This window comes from Salvelinus fontinalis, chromosome 42 (genome assembly GCF_029448725.1).
Source record: "Salvelinus fontinalis isolate EN_2023a chromosome 42, ASM2944872v1, whole genome shotgun sequence".
NCBI lineage: Eukaryota > Metazoa > Chordata > Actinopteri > Salmoniformes > Salmonidae > Salvelinus > Salvelinus fontinalis.
Window position 1 is genome coordinate 6,862,076 of NC_074706.1, and position 14,881 is coordinate 6,876,956.

The 14,881-nt window shown below is 42.1% G+C and overlaps 1 protein-coding gene across 2 annotated transcripts in view; it reads left to right on the forward strand.

Moving 5' to 3' along the window:
- Window positions 1–1,881: 1,881 nt before the first annotated feature.
- LOC129841130 (polypeptide N-acetylgalactosaminyltransferase-like 6) overlaps window positions 1,882–14,881 on the forward strand; it is a 67,599-nt gene continuing 54,599 nt past the window's right edge. The window contains exons 1-2 of one of the 2 annotated variants that reach the window (XM_055909251.1): window positions 1,882–2,377; window positions 2,689–2,967. In XM_055909251.1, the coding sequence (XP_055765226.1) occupies window positions 2,833–2,967 (135 nt within the window). In that variant the 5' untranslated portion in view covers window positions 1,882–2,377; window positions 2,689–2,832. The remainder of the gene's footprint in view (window positions 2,378–2,688; window positions 2,968–14,881) is intronic. The other variant, XM_055909252.1, reaches the window with a different exon arrangement.

The window sequence follows — 14,881 nt, forward strand, 5'->3', positions numbered from 1 at the left end:
TTGTAGAATAATAGTGGAGACATCAAAACTATGAAATAACACATATGGAATCATGTAGTAACCAAAAAAGTGTTAAACAAATGTCACGCCCTGGCCTTAGTATTCTTTGTTTTCTTTATTATTTTAGTTAGGTCAGGGTGTGACATGGGGAATGTTTGTGTTTTGTCGTTTTGGGTGGTTATATGGTAAAGGGGGTGTTGGGTGTAGTGTATGAGTTTGTGTTGAGTGAATGTTTCTATGTATGTCTATGGTTGAGTGAATGTTTCTAGGTATGTCTATGGTTGCCTGAGTGGTTCTCAATCAGAGACAGATGTCTTTCATTTGTCTCTGATTGGGAGCCATATTTAAGGCAGCCATGGGCATCATGCATTTGTGGGTAATTGTCTATGTCGATGTTCTATGTTGCATGTGTGCACGTAGTTCTTGCTTAGCTTCACGTTCTTCTGTTTGTTGTTTTGTTTCGTTTTCCTTCTTATAATAAAGAGAAGATGTATTTTTCACGCGCTGTGCCTTGGTCCTCTCTCTCTCCCTTTGACGATCGTGACAATAAATCAAAATATATTTATATTTGAGATTCTTCAAATAGCCACCCTTTGCCTTGATGAAAGCTTTGCACACTCTTTGCATTCTCTATACAAGCTTCATGAGGTCGTCACCTGGAATGCATTTTAGTCAAAAAGGTGTGCCTTCTTAAAAGTTAATTTGTGTAATTTCTTTCCTTCTTAATGCATTTGAGCCAATCAGTTGTGTTGTGACAAGGTAGGGGGTTATACAGAAAATAGCCCTATTTGGTAAATAAATGCTTCACAGAGTTCAAGTAACAGACACATCTCAACATAAACTGTTCAGAGGAGACTGCGTGAATCAGGTCTTCATGGTCGAAATGCTGCAAAGAAACCACTACTAAAGGACACCAATAATAAGAAGAGACTTGCTTGGGCCAAGAAACACGAGCAATGACATTAGACCGGTGGAAATCTGTCCTTTGGTCTGATGAGTCCAAATTGGAGATTTTTGGTTCCAACCGCCGTGTCTTTGTGAGACACAGAGTAGGTGAACGGATGATCGCTGCATGTGTATTTCACACCGTAAAGCATTGAGGATGAGACGTTATGGTGTGGGGGTGCTTTGCTGGTGACACTGTCTGTGATTTATTGAAAATTCAAGGCACACTTAATTAGCATGGCTACCACAGCATTCTGCAGCGATATGCCATCCCATCTGGTTTGGGCTTAGTGGGACTATAATTTGTTTTTCAACAGGACAATGATCCAACACACCTCCAGGCTGTGTAAGGGCTATTTTACCAAGTAGGAGAGTGATGGAGTGCTGCATCAGATGACCTGGCCTCCACAATCCCCCGACCTCAACCAAATGGAGATGGTTCGGGATGAGTCGGACCGCAGAGCGAAGGAAAAGCAGCCAACAAGTGCTCAACATATGTGGGAACTCCTTCAAGACTGTTGGAAAAGCATTCCAGGTGAAGCTGGTTGAGAGAATGCCAAGCGTGTGCAAAGCTGTCATCAAGGCATAGGATGGCTACTTTAAAGAATCTTTAAAGAATCTTTAAAGATTAACACTTTTTTGGTTACTACATGATTCCATATGTGTTATTTCATAGTTTTAATGTCTTCACTATTATTCTACAATGTAGAAAATAGTACAAATAAAGAAAAACTCTTGAATGAGTAGGTGTTCTAAAACTTTTGACTGGTAGTGTATGTCTACCTCAATATAAACGAACATGTTCATCATCTGCAATTGATTACTCCTATAGTGACAGGTGATGACATTTATGCTTCTCTATCAATATACAGTATCAGTGCAGTGCACATGATTAGATTCTGAATTTCATCAACACGTTCATTTGAATGCCAGACTGCAGAATTGTTAGGCTATCTATCCAAAGTGCATCAGGCAGCCGTCCAATGCATCACTGCGCTTTGTTCTCTCGTCCGCTGTTTCGTGCCAAAGTGCTGTCTGATTCACTATGTGGTCGCGTTGGCGCTCCTTGTCCCTATCCCACACCTCGCTCTTGCCTTTGAAGGGATCGCCAAGCCGTAGGAATGTTCCCACATTAATGCGCAGTGCATGTGGTTCTTAACCGCAATATCTAAAATCCGGTATTGAGGAGCGACATTGCGAAAGAAGAAGGGGGAGAACATAATTTCTGCCTAGATGTGGGAGAAATGCAGCTCGTGAGGGATTTTCTGATTCATTAAGAGCGCGAGACGGACTCGAAATTCCCTCACGTGCGCATCCTGGGAGATAAAGCTGTTCAGCGCTTCTATTTGTGTCTTGATTTATAACAGAAATGCGACCGAAAAGGACCTAAACAATCACGGTAAATGAGGCAACATGCAAATACGCACCGACAGTAAGTCATTGTGATGTGTTTAGTGCTGTCTGTTTAACCATTTGCGCTGTAGGTAGTGGGGTCACCTTTTATTTATTTGAAACTGAAAGGTGTCACTATCGTCATAATCTCTGGTTTGAATTTAGTGACACATGTAGTTTAATGATTGTTCTCTATGAGAGCATAGCCTACTGTTAGACTGGTAGTGTTTTTTTATGTGCAGCAAAATGTTTAAATTAGTGGAATGGTGGCTTCTCAGTCCTCTGCATTTGCGATTAGGCTAAATGTCAGTAAGAGGTCTACATGCTGATACATTTTATTGTTTGTTTTAGGTGAACGTTTGTCAACAGCTCCCGCAGAAGGTGGTTTGCCACCGACCAACAAATAATATTTAAACCCGAGTGGCACGAGCCAAGAAGAACGGACTCCGTAGTTTTTAGATATTGGGATTATATCTTCTTACTTGGGTGTCAACGATGAAGAGGAGACAGAAGCGAGTGTTGCAAATGGCCTTCGTATTCATGGTGGCTTTGATATTTCTGCCAAACGTCGGTCTGTGGTCTTTATACCGGGAGAAACACCTGATGAAGTCGCACGAGGCCGGCGAACAGGTAGGTCTAAAGTCAAGTTACGTTGGCTTTGCCACTTTTTAAGCACCAAATTCATCGCATATCAAACTGGTGTAGCCTACAGTAACTAACTGGTGCTACAAAGTTGATCATTTTTGAGTTCATGTAAAGTAATTGTGAGTTGGTGGGAAAAGTAATTTGGCAACAACCTGCGCAGTCATGGCTTGAGCAACAGTGTTAGTTAGGACGGCTCATCAATCATCATTATCGCATCATCAGTTAGGCCCACATATCTAGCGTCTTTTCATCAACTTTATACTAGGCAAATTTAAATCTGGACCTTGAAGCCCAGTTGCTCTGCTGATTTTCATTCTTCCCATCTGAAGGACTGATTTAGATGGGTGTGGGGCACCAGTTGGGTGCAGAAAATTAGGCCTATCCTGTAGAACATACAACCATATATAGTATTTGGTTAATATAGCCTAATGTTAGCCTAATTCTAACCATTAAATGCAAAACAAATGTTTTTAATGCTTTTATACATTTCCTTGGGTGAAAGATGTGTATGCATACATTATACTTTAACGGGTGCTGCAGGCAAGCAATCGAGAGTCACCTCTGTGTAAGAGTACATTTAGTTCCTGGTTTAAATTGTACCCAAGTTATTTTGCATCCAGGCCAATGTCCCTCAAATATGATAACATGTCAACCTTTGTTGTGATTGTGGCAGGCCCGGCACCAGGATAAAGTGACTAAGGGGGCAGTTGAAATCGGCGAGGGGGCACAATTTTGGGGCGTAATTACATTTGAATGATATTAAATTCTGCTTATATCACGCTATACCACAATAAACATAAAGTTCAAATGCCAAAACTCCATGAACATTGAGTGCTTTTGAAGTGGCAGGTTGGTGTGCACTCTGTCAGCACAATGGACAATGCTCTACACACTGAAGCGATTTGATAATGAATATAGGCTACAAGATAGATAGGGTAATTCACCTATTACAAACAGCCTATGTGAATGCAGCTGTACACACAGCCGTCTTACTAAAATAATGCAAACTAAATGCTGAAAGTAGTAACCTAGTTATTAATGCAGGCAAACAAAAATGTTGAATAGTAGTTCGGCTTAGAATACAGACAATGTGAACGAATGAATGTGAACAGAACAAAACAGCGATACCAAGTATGCCTAGTAAACAAAATATCTAATCAATAAAGGCATGACAAAATCTATATATAGGCTAGTTACATTAACAGTAAACAAGCACAGTAAACAAAAAGCAAATAGAAACCCAAAACACAGCCTACAGCCTACTTCGGTGAGATGCAGCCATGCACCGCTGTCTTGCCAAACAAACAGGCCTGTAGGCCCAGTTCAAACATGGAAATCATGGCGCTCATGAGTTCAGCACCATGTTGTGATATGGTACAATACACTTCTGTGGATCAAAATTGATCCACATAATCAATTAAGCAATGCCAGGCTACCATAAATGTCCAATACGTACAGTTTACAACCACGAAAACGAATAGGCTACCAAGAATGCCATAATAGAATGTATCTATTTCTATGATGAAACATACTGATATGTAGCTATACCCAGGGGCATCATTTGGATTCTTGCACTAGAATTATATTGAGTTCTGCTTATATCACGCTATACCACAATAAACACAAAAGTTCAAATGCCCGAGGACATTGAGTGCTTTTGACCAAGAAGTGTCAGGTTGGTGCAAAATCTCAGCTGTGCTCTATCAGCACCATGGACAGCTCCCTACAAACTTAAAGGCCTATAGTCTGGCTAAGGAAATCATTTTGCCATTCCATACCATAGGTTTTTGCTGAAAGTACGCCACTGGCTGTACCACCAAGACTTTGATAAAAAATCTACCAGCTAGATTGTTTCTTACCTTTTCAGAAGAGTTGCAGTCTCCTTGATGCTCTGTGGAACTTCCTGATTAATCGGTCATTCCACTCGAAATATTCTTGTAAGATCCCCAACAAATGCCAGTTGGATTAGTTGAGTGAACACGTTTGTCAAAGTGTAAAATTAGTTCTCGCATGTAGCTGTGGATGCCCCAAAAGTCAATATGTGTCAGTGCAGTAAGCATGGTCGGCATAGCGGAGAGAGGCCCAGAGAATCGTTGCAAGATATCAAGTGTGGCCCATTTGTCCATTGGAGCCGGAGCAGGCGATTTCAGTCTGCAAACCTGGGGCGCAACACTAAACTCAGCTTTCACCAAATATTTTGCTTAGATCCAGCAGTGGTTTCACCTTTTTCCCATCTAGAAAGTCATGGCTCTCAAGGGTAAACAGGGTCTCCACCATTTGGCAGTTGCGTTTGCTGAATCGTACTGACATTTCACCAATGACAGGATCCAAGAACAGTCTTTTACACTCAGTCTCTTCTCCTTTGTCCTGCTGGCCTACTGTACTGTCCATCACATAATGCTAGAGATTTGTACTTACATAACGTTGTCATAATTACTTGGAGCTTGTGGTGCGTCAGTGCCACTGGCACTGAACTGTCCACAAATGGCTTCGAACTTGCTGTCACACCCCGGCTTGTCACACCTCAGCACTCCAACGCACTGCGGACCACATTGACTCCAGTGTAAAGATCTGTTGCTTTTGCCTGGATACATTAGTTTGGCGGATGAAGAAGACTGAGGATTCTGTGCACCATGGTGGCTGTTAACTTAAAGCCAGAGTCCATCATTGCCCTTAGCAGCCCTGTAGCCTCAAGTCTTACTTCTGTGTTGTACAAACGCATGCATTCGATGTGAGAGAGGAACTTCACGATGCTGTCACAACTTTTAACAGCCACTATGTAGCCAGGTGTCCCCTTCTCCATTGGCTGTGTTTGGGTACTTTAGCTAAGCCAATTTCTGCTATCCACCATGGCAGTGGCAGATTAGCTGGTTCCAGCTAGCTAAATAGGCTAAGGCTAATAACACTTACACTTTTTTCAGCTAGCTAAGACGCTAACTAAACTCTGTAGTGGTGGGGCGTGAGGCTGAGTTGAGTGAAGCAGCTTCAACGGTAAACTTGACCCCGCCCTTATAAATCTAAATCAAATATTACAGGCGGAGGCGTATCACGTTATTCACTTAGTCTACCACAGATGAGAAGTGTTTTTTCCCGCTTTTTATGGAAACCAAAGGAGTCATACCTAACTACTGACACAGCGCAGCGGAGATACAAATTTTGCACCAACCTGTCACTCAATAATTGTAACTTTTTTTTATATAGGGACATACAACTACAACTGGGGGGGCTAAGCCCCCTTTTGCCCCCTCGTGGAGCTGGGCCCAGATTGTGGTGGAAGTCACTGTGCTGTCTCCTAAGTGTGACTTATTATAACAAGGGTAGTTTGGTTCCTGAATGCTGATTGACTGAAACCACTTTCCAGTAATGTGTACATTCAGAATATTATAGCATGGGGTTGGAGTACCATGGCACCAAATCCTCTTCAGCTTGTGTGGCTTGATGATCTCCTTGAACACCTACAGCTCTTTGCCAGCCCTTCATGTTATGTAGCCCTAGCTGCACTCTGTTAAGCCGCGAGGGTTGTTTCATATACGCCTATCATCCTGTAATCTATTTCTGCTGCTGGGGGGTGCAGTGAAAACTGCCTGAGTCGGTTTAGGATTGCATCTCATCATTGCCTCTTTCTCATTTGCCTGATCGCGATTTGCATTGTCGCATGGCGTAACATTGCCCTTCGGCACTGCATGGCCCCGTCTGTGTGAAGCCTTGACAGTTCATCACCATTAGGCTAACTCAGCCTGTCGCCCTCTAGCTCCGGCCCGGGTTGACAGGGACAGAAACATCAGGCGGTGGTCATTATGTGGGACGACACCTACCGTTCTCTCCTCTCTCCACTGACCTCTACATGATACAGACTGAGTCGCCCTGCTGAGATTGTCTTACATTCCATTTCGAGGCTGTCTCATAGAAAGAATGAGTAGATTGAACAAAGCCCCTCGGACCAGTGCAACTTGATGACCAATGTCCTCTCGTCATTCAATTTTTTTATCCATTGAAAATAGGAGCCTCAGTAGGTATGTGTTAACTTTAGATTAGTGGTGTGTTGGTATTTTTGGCAGCCATTTTACTGAACAAGGTGATGTCCTTTGGTTTTCTTGTAAGTCTTATTGATTCCTTTTGGTTTAGTTTAATCCATAGTGCCATAGTCTCTAGATTGAGCTCCTATACTACAGGCATTTGATACAAACAAAACAAATCAAGAAAAGAAGGTCTAGAAACCTTTAGTTGGGATCAGTAGGTCCCAGAGCAGCAACTCAGGCGAACTGATGAGTTCCTTCCTGATTACGTGATTCAGAGCCACCGAGCAGCCAGCCAATCCTCTGAAAGACGGAAGGGAGCGGCAGCATTATATGCTCTGAGGGAAAAGGCTCATCCTCCATGGCAGGCAACAGAAAAATGGGAAAAGTCTCTAAGATCAGAATCACCCCATTTCCTCCCTTGACTCTGCGTCCCAAATTGCACCCTATTCCCTATATAGTGCACTACTTTATAGCCCCGGTCAAAAGTAGTGCACTACATAGGGAATAGGGTGGCATTTGGGCAGGTGTCCACTGACTCAAAATCAAAGCAGCTGGAGTTTCACACACCAGCCAACCATAAAAGGAAAAAGAAGCCTGGGCTTGTATCTGTCTGATTGGGCCATTTTGTCTGCAGTCAGGGTGAGATAATTGACATTGGGGATGGATGTTTCTGTTGGGCCCAATTACCAACGAAGCTCACCAGATTGTCATTTTAGTTATTAACCTAGTCACCGTGGTGATGTTTAGCCTATTATTACCGACATGATGATGTATTTCACACTATAAACGCACTGTAGTTTCCTGTATATGGACATCATGAGCCATCTGTCTTTTATGTGATGCATCACATCGGACACATTATTGCCTTTGACCAGTTCTGTAACATTCTGATCTCAGCTCACAGGTAAATTTAGTGGCAAACAACAAACAACAGCTAGCATGTGTACTGATGGTGTGTTTTGTACCCCAGATACCAGGTGCGCGCACACACACACACGCACGCACGCACGCACGCACACACACACACACGCACACACACACACACACAGACACACACACACACCAGCTGTCACTTGTGATGGGATATTTACATGGGATGATGAGTATGCAAGATTTAGATATATGATAGCACACTGAGCAGTGGTGTGTGAGAGACAGGAGTAATGCAGGCTAGGCCTAATAACATTTTGGAAGTGATGGAGGGCAACAGTAACTGAGATTGTACATTTTATACGGATAATTTGTAGCAATGGAGCACATACATACTGTATGTATAATGCACAATGTCTAGTTTGATGTACAATTTTATTTATGATGTAGGTTATTGTATTGTTGTATTCCTGTTTGGACCCCAGGAAGAGTAGCTGCTGCCTTGTCAGCAGCTAATGGGGATCCTAATAGATACTAGATGGAAAATAATGTCAATAATATTCAAACTTTTTCACCATGATTTCTGGGGACTTTCTTCTAGGTTAGTGGTTCTCAACCTGGGGTACTAGTATGTGGAGATACAGTTGAAGTCGGAAGTTTACATACACATTAGCCAAATACATTTAAACTCAGTTTTTCACAATTCCTGACATTTAATCAGAGTAAAAATTCCCTGTCTTATGTCAGTTAGGATCACCACTTTATTTTAAGAATGTGAAATATCAGAATAATAAAAATGTTCTATAGGACTGAGGTCAGGGCTTTGTGATGGCCACTCCAATACCTTGACTTTGTTGTCCTTAAGCCATTTTGCCACAACTTTGGAAGTATGCTTTGGGTCATTGTCCATTTGGAAGACCCATTTGCGACCAAGCTTTAACTTCCTGACTGATGTCTTGAGATGTTGCTTCAATATATCCACATAATTTTCCGTCCTCGTGATGCCATCTATTTTGTGAAGTGCACCAGTCCCTCTTGCAGCAAAGCACCCCCACAACAGGATGATGCCACCCCAGGGCTTCATGGTTGGTATGGTGTTCTTTGGCTTGTAAGCATCCCCATTTTTCCTCCAAACATAACGATGGTCATTATGGCCAAACAGTTCTATTTTTGTTTCATCAGAGCAGAGGACATTTCTCCAAAAAGTACAATCTTTGTCCCCATGTGCAGTTGCTTCGTTGTACTGTGGATATTAATACTTGTGTACCTGTTTCCTCCAGCATCTTCACAAGGTCCTTTGCTGTTGTTCTGGGATTGATTTGCACTTTTCACACCAAAGTACGTTCACCTCTAGGAGACAGAACCTTCATGAGCGGTATGAAGGCTGCGTGGTCCCAAATTGTTTATACTTGTGGAATATTGTTTATACAGATTAACGTGGTACTTTCAGGCATTTGGAAATTGCTCCCAAGGATGAACCAAATTTGTGGAGTCTGATTTCTTTTGATTTTCCCATGATGTCAAGCAAATAGGCACTGAGTTTGAAGGTAGGCCTTGAAATACATCCACAGGTACAATGTCTAAAATGATGTCAATTAGCCTATCAGAAGCTTCTAAAGTCATGACATTTTCTGGAATTTTCCAAGCTGTTTAAAGGCACAGTCAACCTAGTGTATGTGAACGTCTGACCCACTGGAATTGCGATACAGTGAATTATAACAGAAATAATCTGTCTGTAAACAATTGTTGGAAAAATTACTTGTGTCATGCACAAAGTAGATGTCCTAACCGACTTGCCAAAACTATAGTTTGTTAACCAGAAATTTGTGGAGTGGTTGAAAAACGAGTTTTAATGACTCCAACCTAAGTGTATGTAAACTTCCGACTTCAACTGTACCTCACCTATCCACAGCCCGGTTACTTGGGAATGGGAAGACTCAAGAGCATAGAGTGGCAAGAAAAAGTATGTGACCCACTTGGAAATACCTGGATATCTGCATAAATTGGTCATAAAATTTGATCTGATCTTCATCTAGGTCACAACAATAGACAAACACAGTCTGCTTAAACTAATAACACACAAACAATTATACGTTTTCATGTCTTTATTGAACACACCGTGTAAACATTCATAGTGCAGGGTGGGAAAAGTATGTGAACCCTTGGATTTAATAACTGGTTGACCCCCCTTTGGCAGCAATAACCTCAACCAAACGTTTTCTGCGTATCAGACCTGCACAAAGGTCAGGAGGAATTTTGGACCATTCCTCTTTACAATACTGTTTCAGTCCAGCAATATTCTTGGGATGTCTGGTGTGAACTACTCTCTAAAGGTCATGCCACAGCATCTCAAATCGGGTTGAGGTCAGGACTCTGACTGGGCCACTCGTATTTTCTTCTATTGAAGCCATTCTGTTGTTGATTTACTTCTGTGTTTTGGGTCGTTGTCCTGTTGCGTCACCCAACTTCTATTGAGCTTCAATTGGCAGACAGATAGCCTAACATTCTCCTGCAAAATGTCTTGATAAACTTGGAAATTCATTTTTCCGTCGATGATAGCAAGCTGTCCAGGCCCTGAGGCAGCAAAGCAGCCCCAAACCATAATGCTCCCTCCACCATAGTTTACAGTTGGTATGAGGTTTTGATGTTGGTGTGCTGTGTAATTTTTTGTCCACACATAGTGTTGTGTGCTCCTTCCAAACAACTCAACTGTAGTTTCGTCTGTCCACGGAATATTTTGCCAGTAGCATGTTCTAGAGATTTCTGTACGTTTTTAGTCGACAATCTAGGATTATTCTTAACCTCATTGAGCATTCTGCGCTGTGCACTTGCAGTCATCTTTGCAGGATGGCCACTCCTAGGGAGAGTAGCAACAGTGCTGAACTTTCTCCATTTATAGACAATTTGTCTTTCCATGGACTGATGAACATCAAGGCTTTTAGAGATACTTTTGTAACCCTTGCTTTATGCAAGTCAACAATTCTTAATCTTAGGTCTTCTGAGATCTCTTTTGTTCGAGGCACGGTTCACATCAGGCAATGCATCTTGTGAATAGCAAACTCAAATTTTGTGAGTGTTTTTTATAGGGCAGGGCAGCTCTAACCAACATCTCCAATCTCGTCTCATTGATTGGACTCCAGGTTAGCTGACTCCTGACTCCAATTAGCTTTTGAAGAAGTCATTAGCCTGGGGGTTCACATACTTTTTCCCACCTACACTGTGAATGTTTAAATGATGTATTCAATATAGACAAGAAAAATACAATAATTTGTGTGTCATTAGTTTAAGCGCACTATGGTCGTCTATTGTTGTGACTTGGATGAAGATCAGATCAAATTTGATGACAAATTTATGCAGAAATCCAGGAAATTCCAAAGGGTTCACATACATTTTCTTGCCACTGTAGGCCTAATGATCCACTGCAAATGAGGGGGAAGCCTACTTTGATTGGGGGTGTGATTGGGAATTTAAAATAACCCAAGAGTGTTGAGAACCGCCTTTAACCTCTGGATCCAACTGAGAGAATGTTGATTTCCTAGTGACTGACTGTTATTGTCAGTATCCATTTTGTGACAAAGTGACAGTTGGAAGTGCAAGCCAGTCATTCTAATTAGGCTACCCACCACGATGTCACCATGACATGTAGGACGGTAATGCAGATGCAGAGCTGAGTGACAATGTGGCCATGGATGAATGATCTACCAAATATATTAGAACGGAGATGGGGTTTATATAAAAACAAGAAACGCAAAAAGATTTCACAAATCGTCTGTGGAAATGGAATCTATTTTCAGTGTGAGATGGGACAAAACAGGTTGAAAAGGCCATTCATGATTAGTCCTGTAGTGGTTGTCACAAGGCATAAAAACCCTCTGTTGAAGGGACCCGATTTGGTGTGACATGCAAAGACTTCAATCGTGTGAGCGGTAATAGGTTGTTGGCTTGTTGGTAGGAATTAAATTGTGACCATGCTATTTTGACAATGAATAAGAATATGAATCTCTGGTATTGTTATCGTTCGTTTGAATATGAATTTGAATCAAACTCTCCCCGTATCAACTGTGAAAGAGGCTTCCCCATTACCATACAGAAGGAACACATAATAGTTTTAGTAATTCAACCGGTAGTAATTAAACCTGTCAGTGTTGCTTCAAAGTATTGACTCCTAGCTTCCTCAGTACAGTATATTATTTATAATGATTCGCTTCCTTAACGACTTCATTTTAGTTTCCTTCTGTTTTTTTGACGCCTCGTTATCTTCTCCCCTCACCGTTAAGTGTTTTTCTGTAATTACTGTGCTATTTTAGAGAACTGAGCTGATTGTGTTTCTGTGTTTATATAGTAGAACTATCATTATAGAAGTTGTTGTTGTTGTTGGTGAGGTATTGTATCATCAATGCTACTATCATCATTTTCACCAGTATCGCAATGAGCTTGATTACCGATCCCTTTCCAAAAATAGCCGTTTTGGTGTTGATGGTGTTGATGGTGTTGATGGTGTTGATGTTGAGTTGTTGCTCACATACTTATCATCTACATTCCACTTAGCTCCCCAATAAGCTTTCTAGCAGGACCAAGGATTTGACACATTGTGTATTAATGATATGTATCATGAAGCTTTACATCATTTTCACCTCCATCTTCTCCTTAGTCTTGGTCCGTTTCAACCTGATTTGTCAGATGTGCCCTGTGTGCCGCTGACAGGTGGTAGAATGTGGTGGGAGGCTGTTTTGTGTCTTCTGAGAATAAAGGGCATTTCATATGGAGTGACTGCCTGGCCCTGTCTGCACAGTGATATAAAACTACTTATTCACCACCACCGACTCTCGGGAGGTGAGATCTAGACGTAATCATTAAGGCTGCTTCCATAATGGCATTTGACAGGGCCCAGAGGGTTCTGCTCCGAAGTAGTGCACTATGAAGGGAATAGGGTGCCATTTTGGACACCGCTCAGTGTTCTGACGTGGGCATCTCCATTAAGCTAAAAGCACTCCCATAGCACTTTGTTTTTTTTCTCATACTTCTGAGAGTAATGGAAATAGGCTCGATGTAATCACTGCCATTGTATTGTCTGACACTACACAGCAGTGCAATCTGTTTTAATGGTCATGAACTGCTTTCAGTGTAAGATGTAAATATAGCCACTCAAGCCTATAAAGCTCGCACCTATTTATTCTCTTGGTGGCACTAACCTAAATCAGTGAGAAAGTGTGGACATTGAATGTCTATCCATGTCAACGTGTGATCAGTCACATATGCTCCCATACGCTAGACTAGGGCTGCATCTCAAATGGTACCCTATACCCTATAGGCCCTGGTCAAGAGTAGGGCACTATATAGGGAATAGGGTGCCATTCGGGTTACACCCTAGGTATACATACCATGAGTGTAATCACATAGATGGGCCATGAATTGTCCCCGGCTTGTTCAACTGTCCCTCAGCACAGAGAGTTACGGCTGTTTAAACTGGCAGCTCTGACTGACTCCTCCACTCTGGCGATTGTTATTCAAGGAGAGCAAAGCTTCTTATGTTTTATGGCCCTCTTCTCCTCCGCGGCGCCGGCGTTGTACCGTAGATTTACGGCGTTTAAAACCCACCGCGCAAGGTAATACTTGTCATCGGTGAAACATAACTAACAGTTAAATTAGACAGACAGTTTAACAATGTGGCCTGACAGAGGTTGGAAGAGATTATCGTGAGTCTGAAGGGTCATTATATTGCATCTATTAAAGGCAGTCCAAAAACTACTTTTCAATTAAGCGGTTCCCAAGGGAGTAATTGATCATGGCTGTGACTGTCCACTCCAATTGATGGCTAGTACCTTTAAAAAAGGTACTAGCTGTCTAGCTTTCTCCTCCAGTTATTATCTTGTTGGATAAGCTTACTTACAGATGAGTAAAGTTGTTTTCCTTTTTCCTGTTTGCTTTTATGTTTCAAACAAGAGCTTGTAGACCTAATCAGAAAGTTGAAAATGTGATTTTAAAACATAATTGGTTGGAATCACCACCTCTCAACAGAAATTCCTCTCAGAAATCAATATTTATGACTATATCTTGATTCATGCTGAGATTGCCAGTCAGCCGTGTCTTCCACTGCGGTGGATAGGATATTTTACCTAGGATTAAATATGAATGAGCTTGATGAGTATCTTTTAATATTGTGCCGATTCCTCGAGGCTTATTTGTGAGGTGGACTCAGGTTATCGATTTAAATTCCTTTCTATCCCCTCTTTATCCTTTTAATGAACTCCCTTCATCATCCTCCCTCCTTTTCCCTCCTTTCTTCCTCCTACTAATTCACTGACTGCACTGATGAAAAACCCAAGCAGTCTCCCTAACAGGAAAAGTCCTTGGTGCTTATTAGGATATTTGTGAGTCATTCCACTGTATTATCCTATCTCATTAAAAGCCCACGGTGCAGTTTTTGATTCTCTAATGGAGGAAAACTGTGAGGAATCATGTGTAGCCTGGTTAAACTAGACTGAATGTTGAACTCACCATTCACCTCAATGGAGAGTGCAGCGTTCAGTCTGGTTTAGCCAGGCTCTGAAATGGGTTCCCTGTGTTGTCAATATATCATCTCTCTCCTCTCGTCCTGTGTCGTGAATTACTGGCCTCTCTGAAACACGAAGAGGCTGCACTATCTTTTTATGAGGAGGGAGATGTGTCTGGGTGAGGGATGCTTGTGCTGTGCTGCAGCAGTGCTGGGTCAGGCTGATGAGGAAAGAAAGGGCCGGTCGGTGCTGGTGAGGGACCATGCAGCCAGTGAGTGACTGATTACTCAGCCTGTATACAGGGACAACTGGGACAGATATTATTCAGTAAAGTTTGGAATCTTGAATCTTCTGTTGTCCCATGGAGGTGATTCATCATGATTGTTGGGTTAATACGCAGGGCCTGGCCAAATACATCTACCTGTGTGTGTGTGTGTGTGTGTGTGTGTGTGTGTGTGTGTGTGTGTGTGTGTGTGTGTGTGTGTGTGTGTGTGTGTGTGTGTGTGTGTGTGTGTG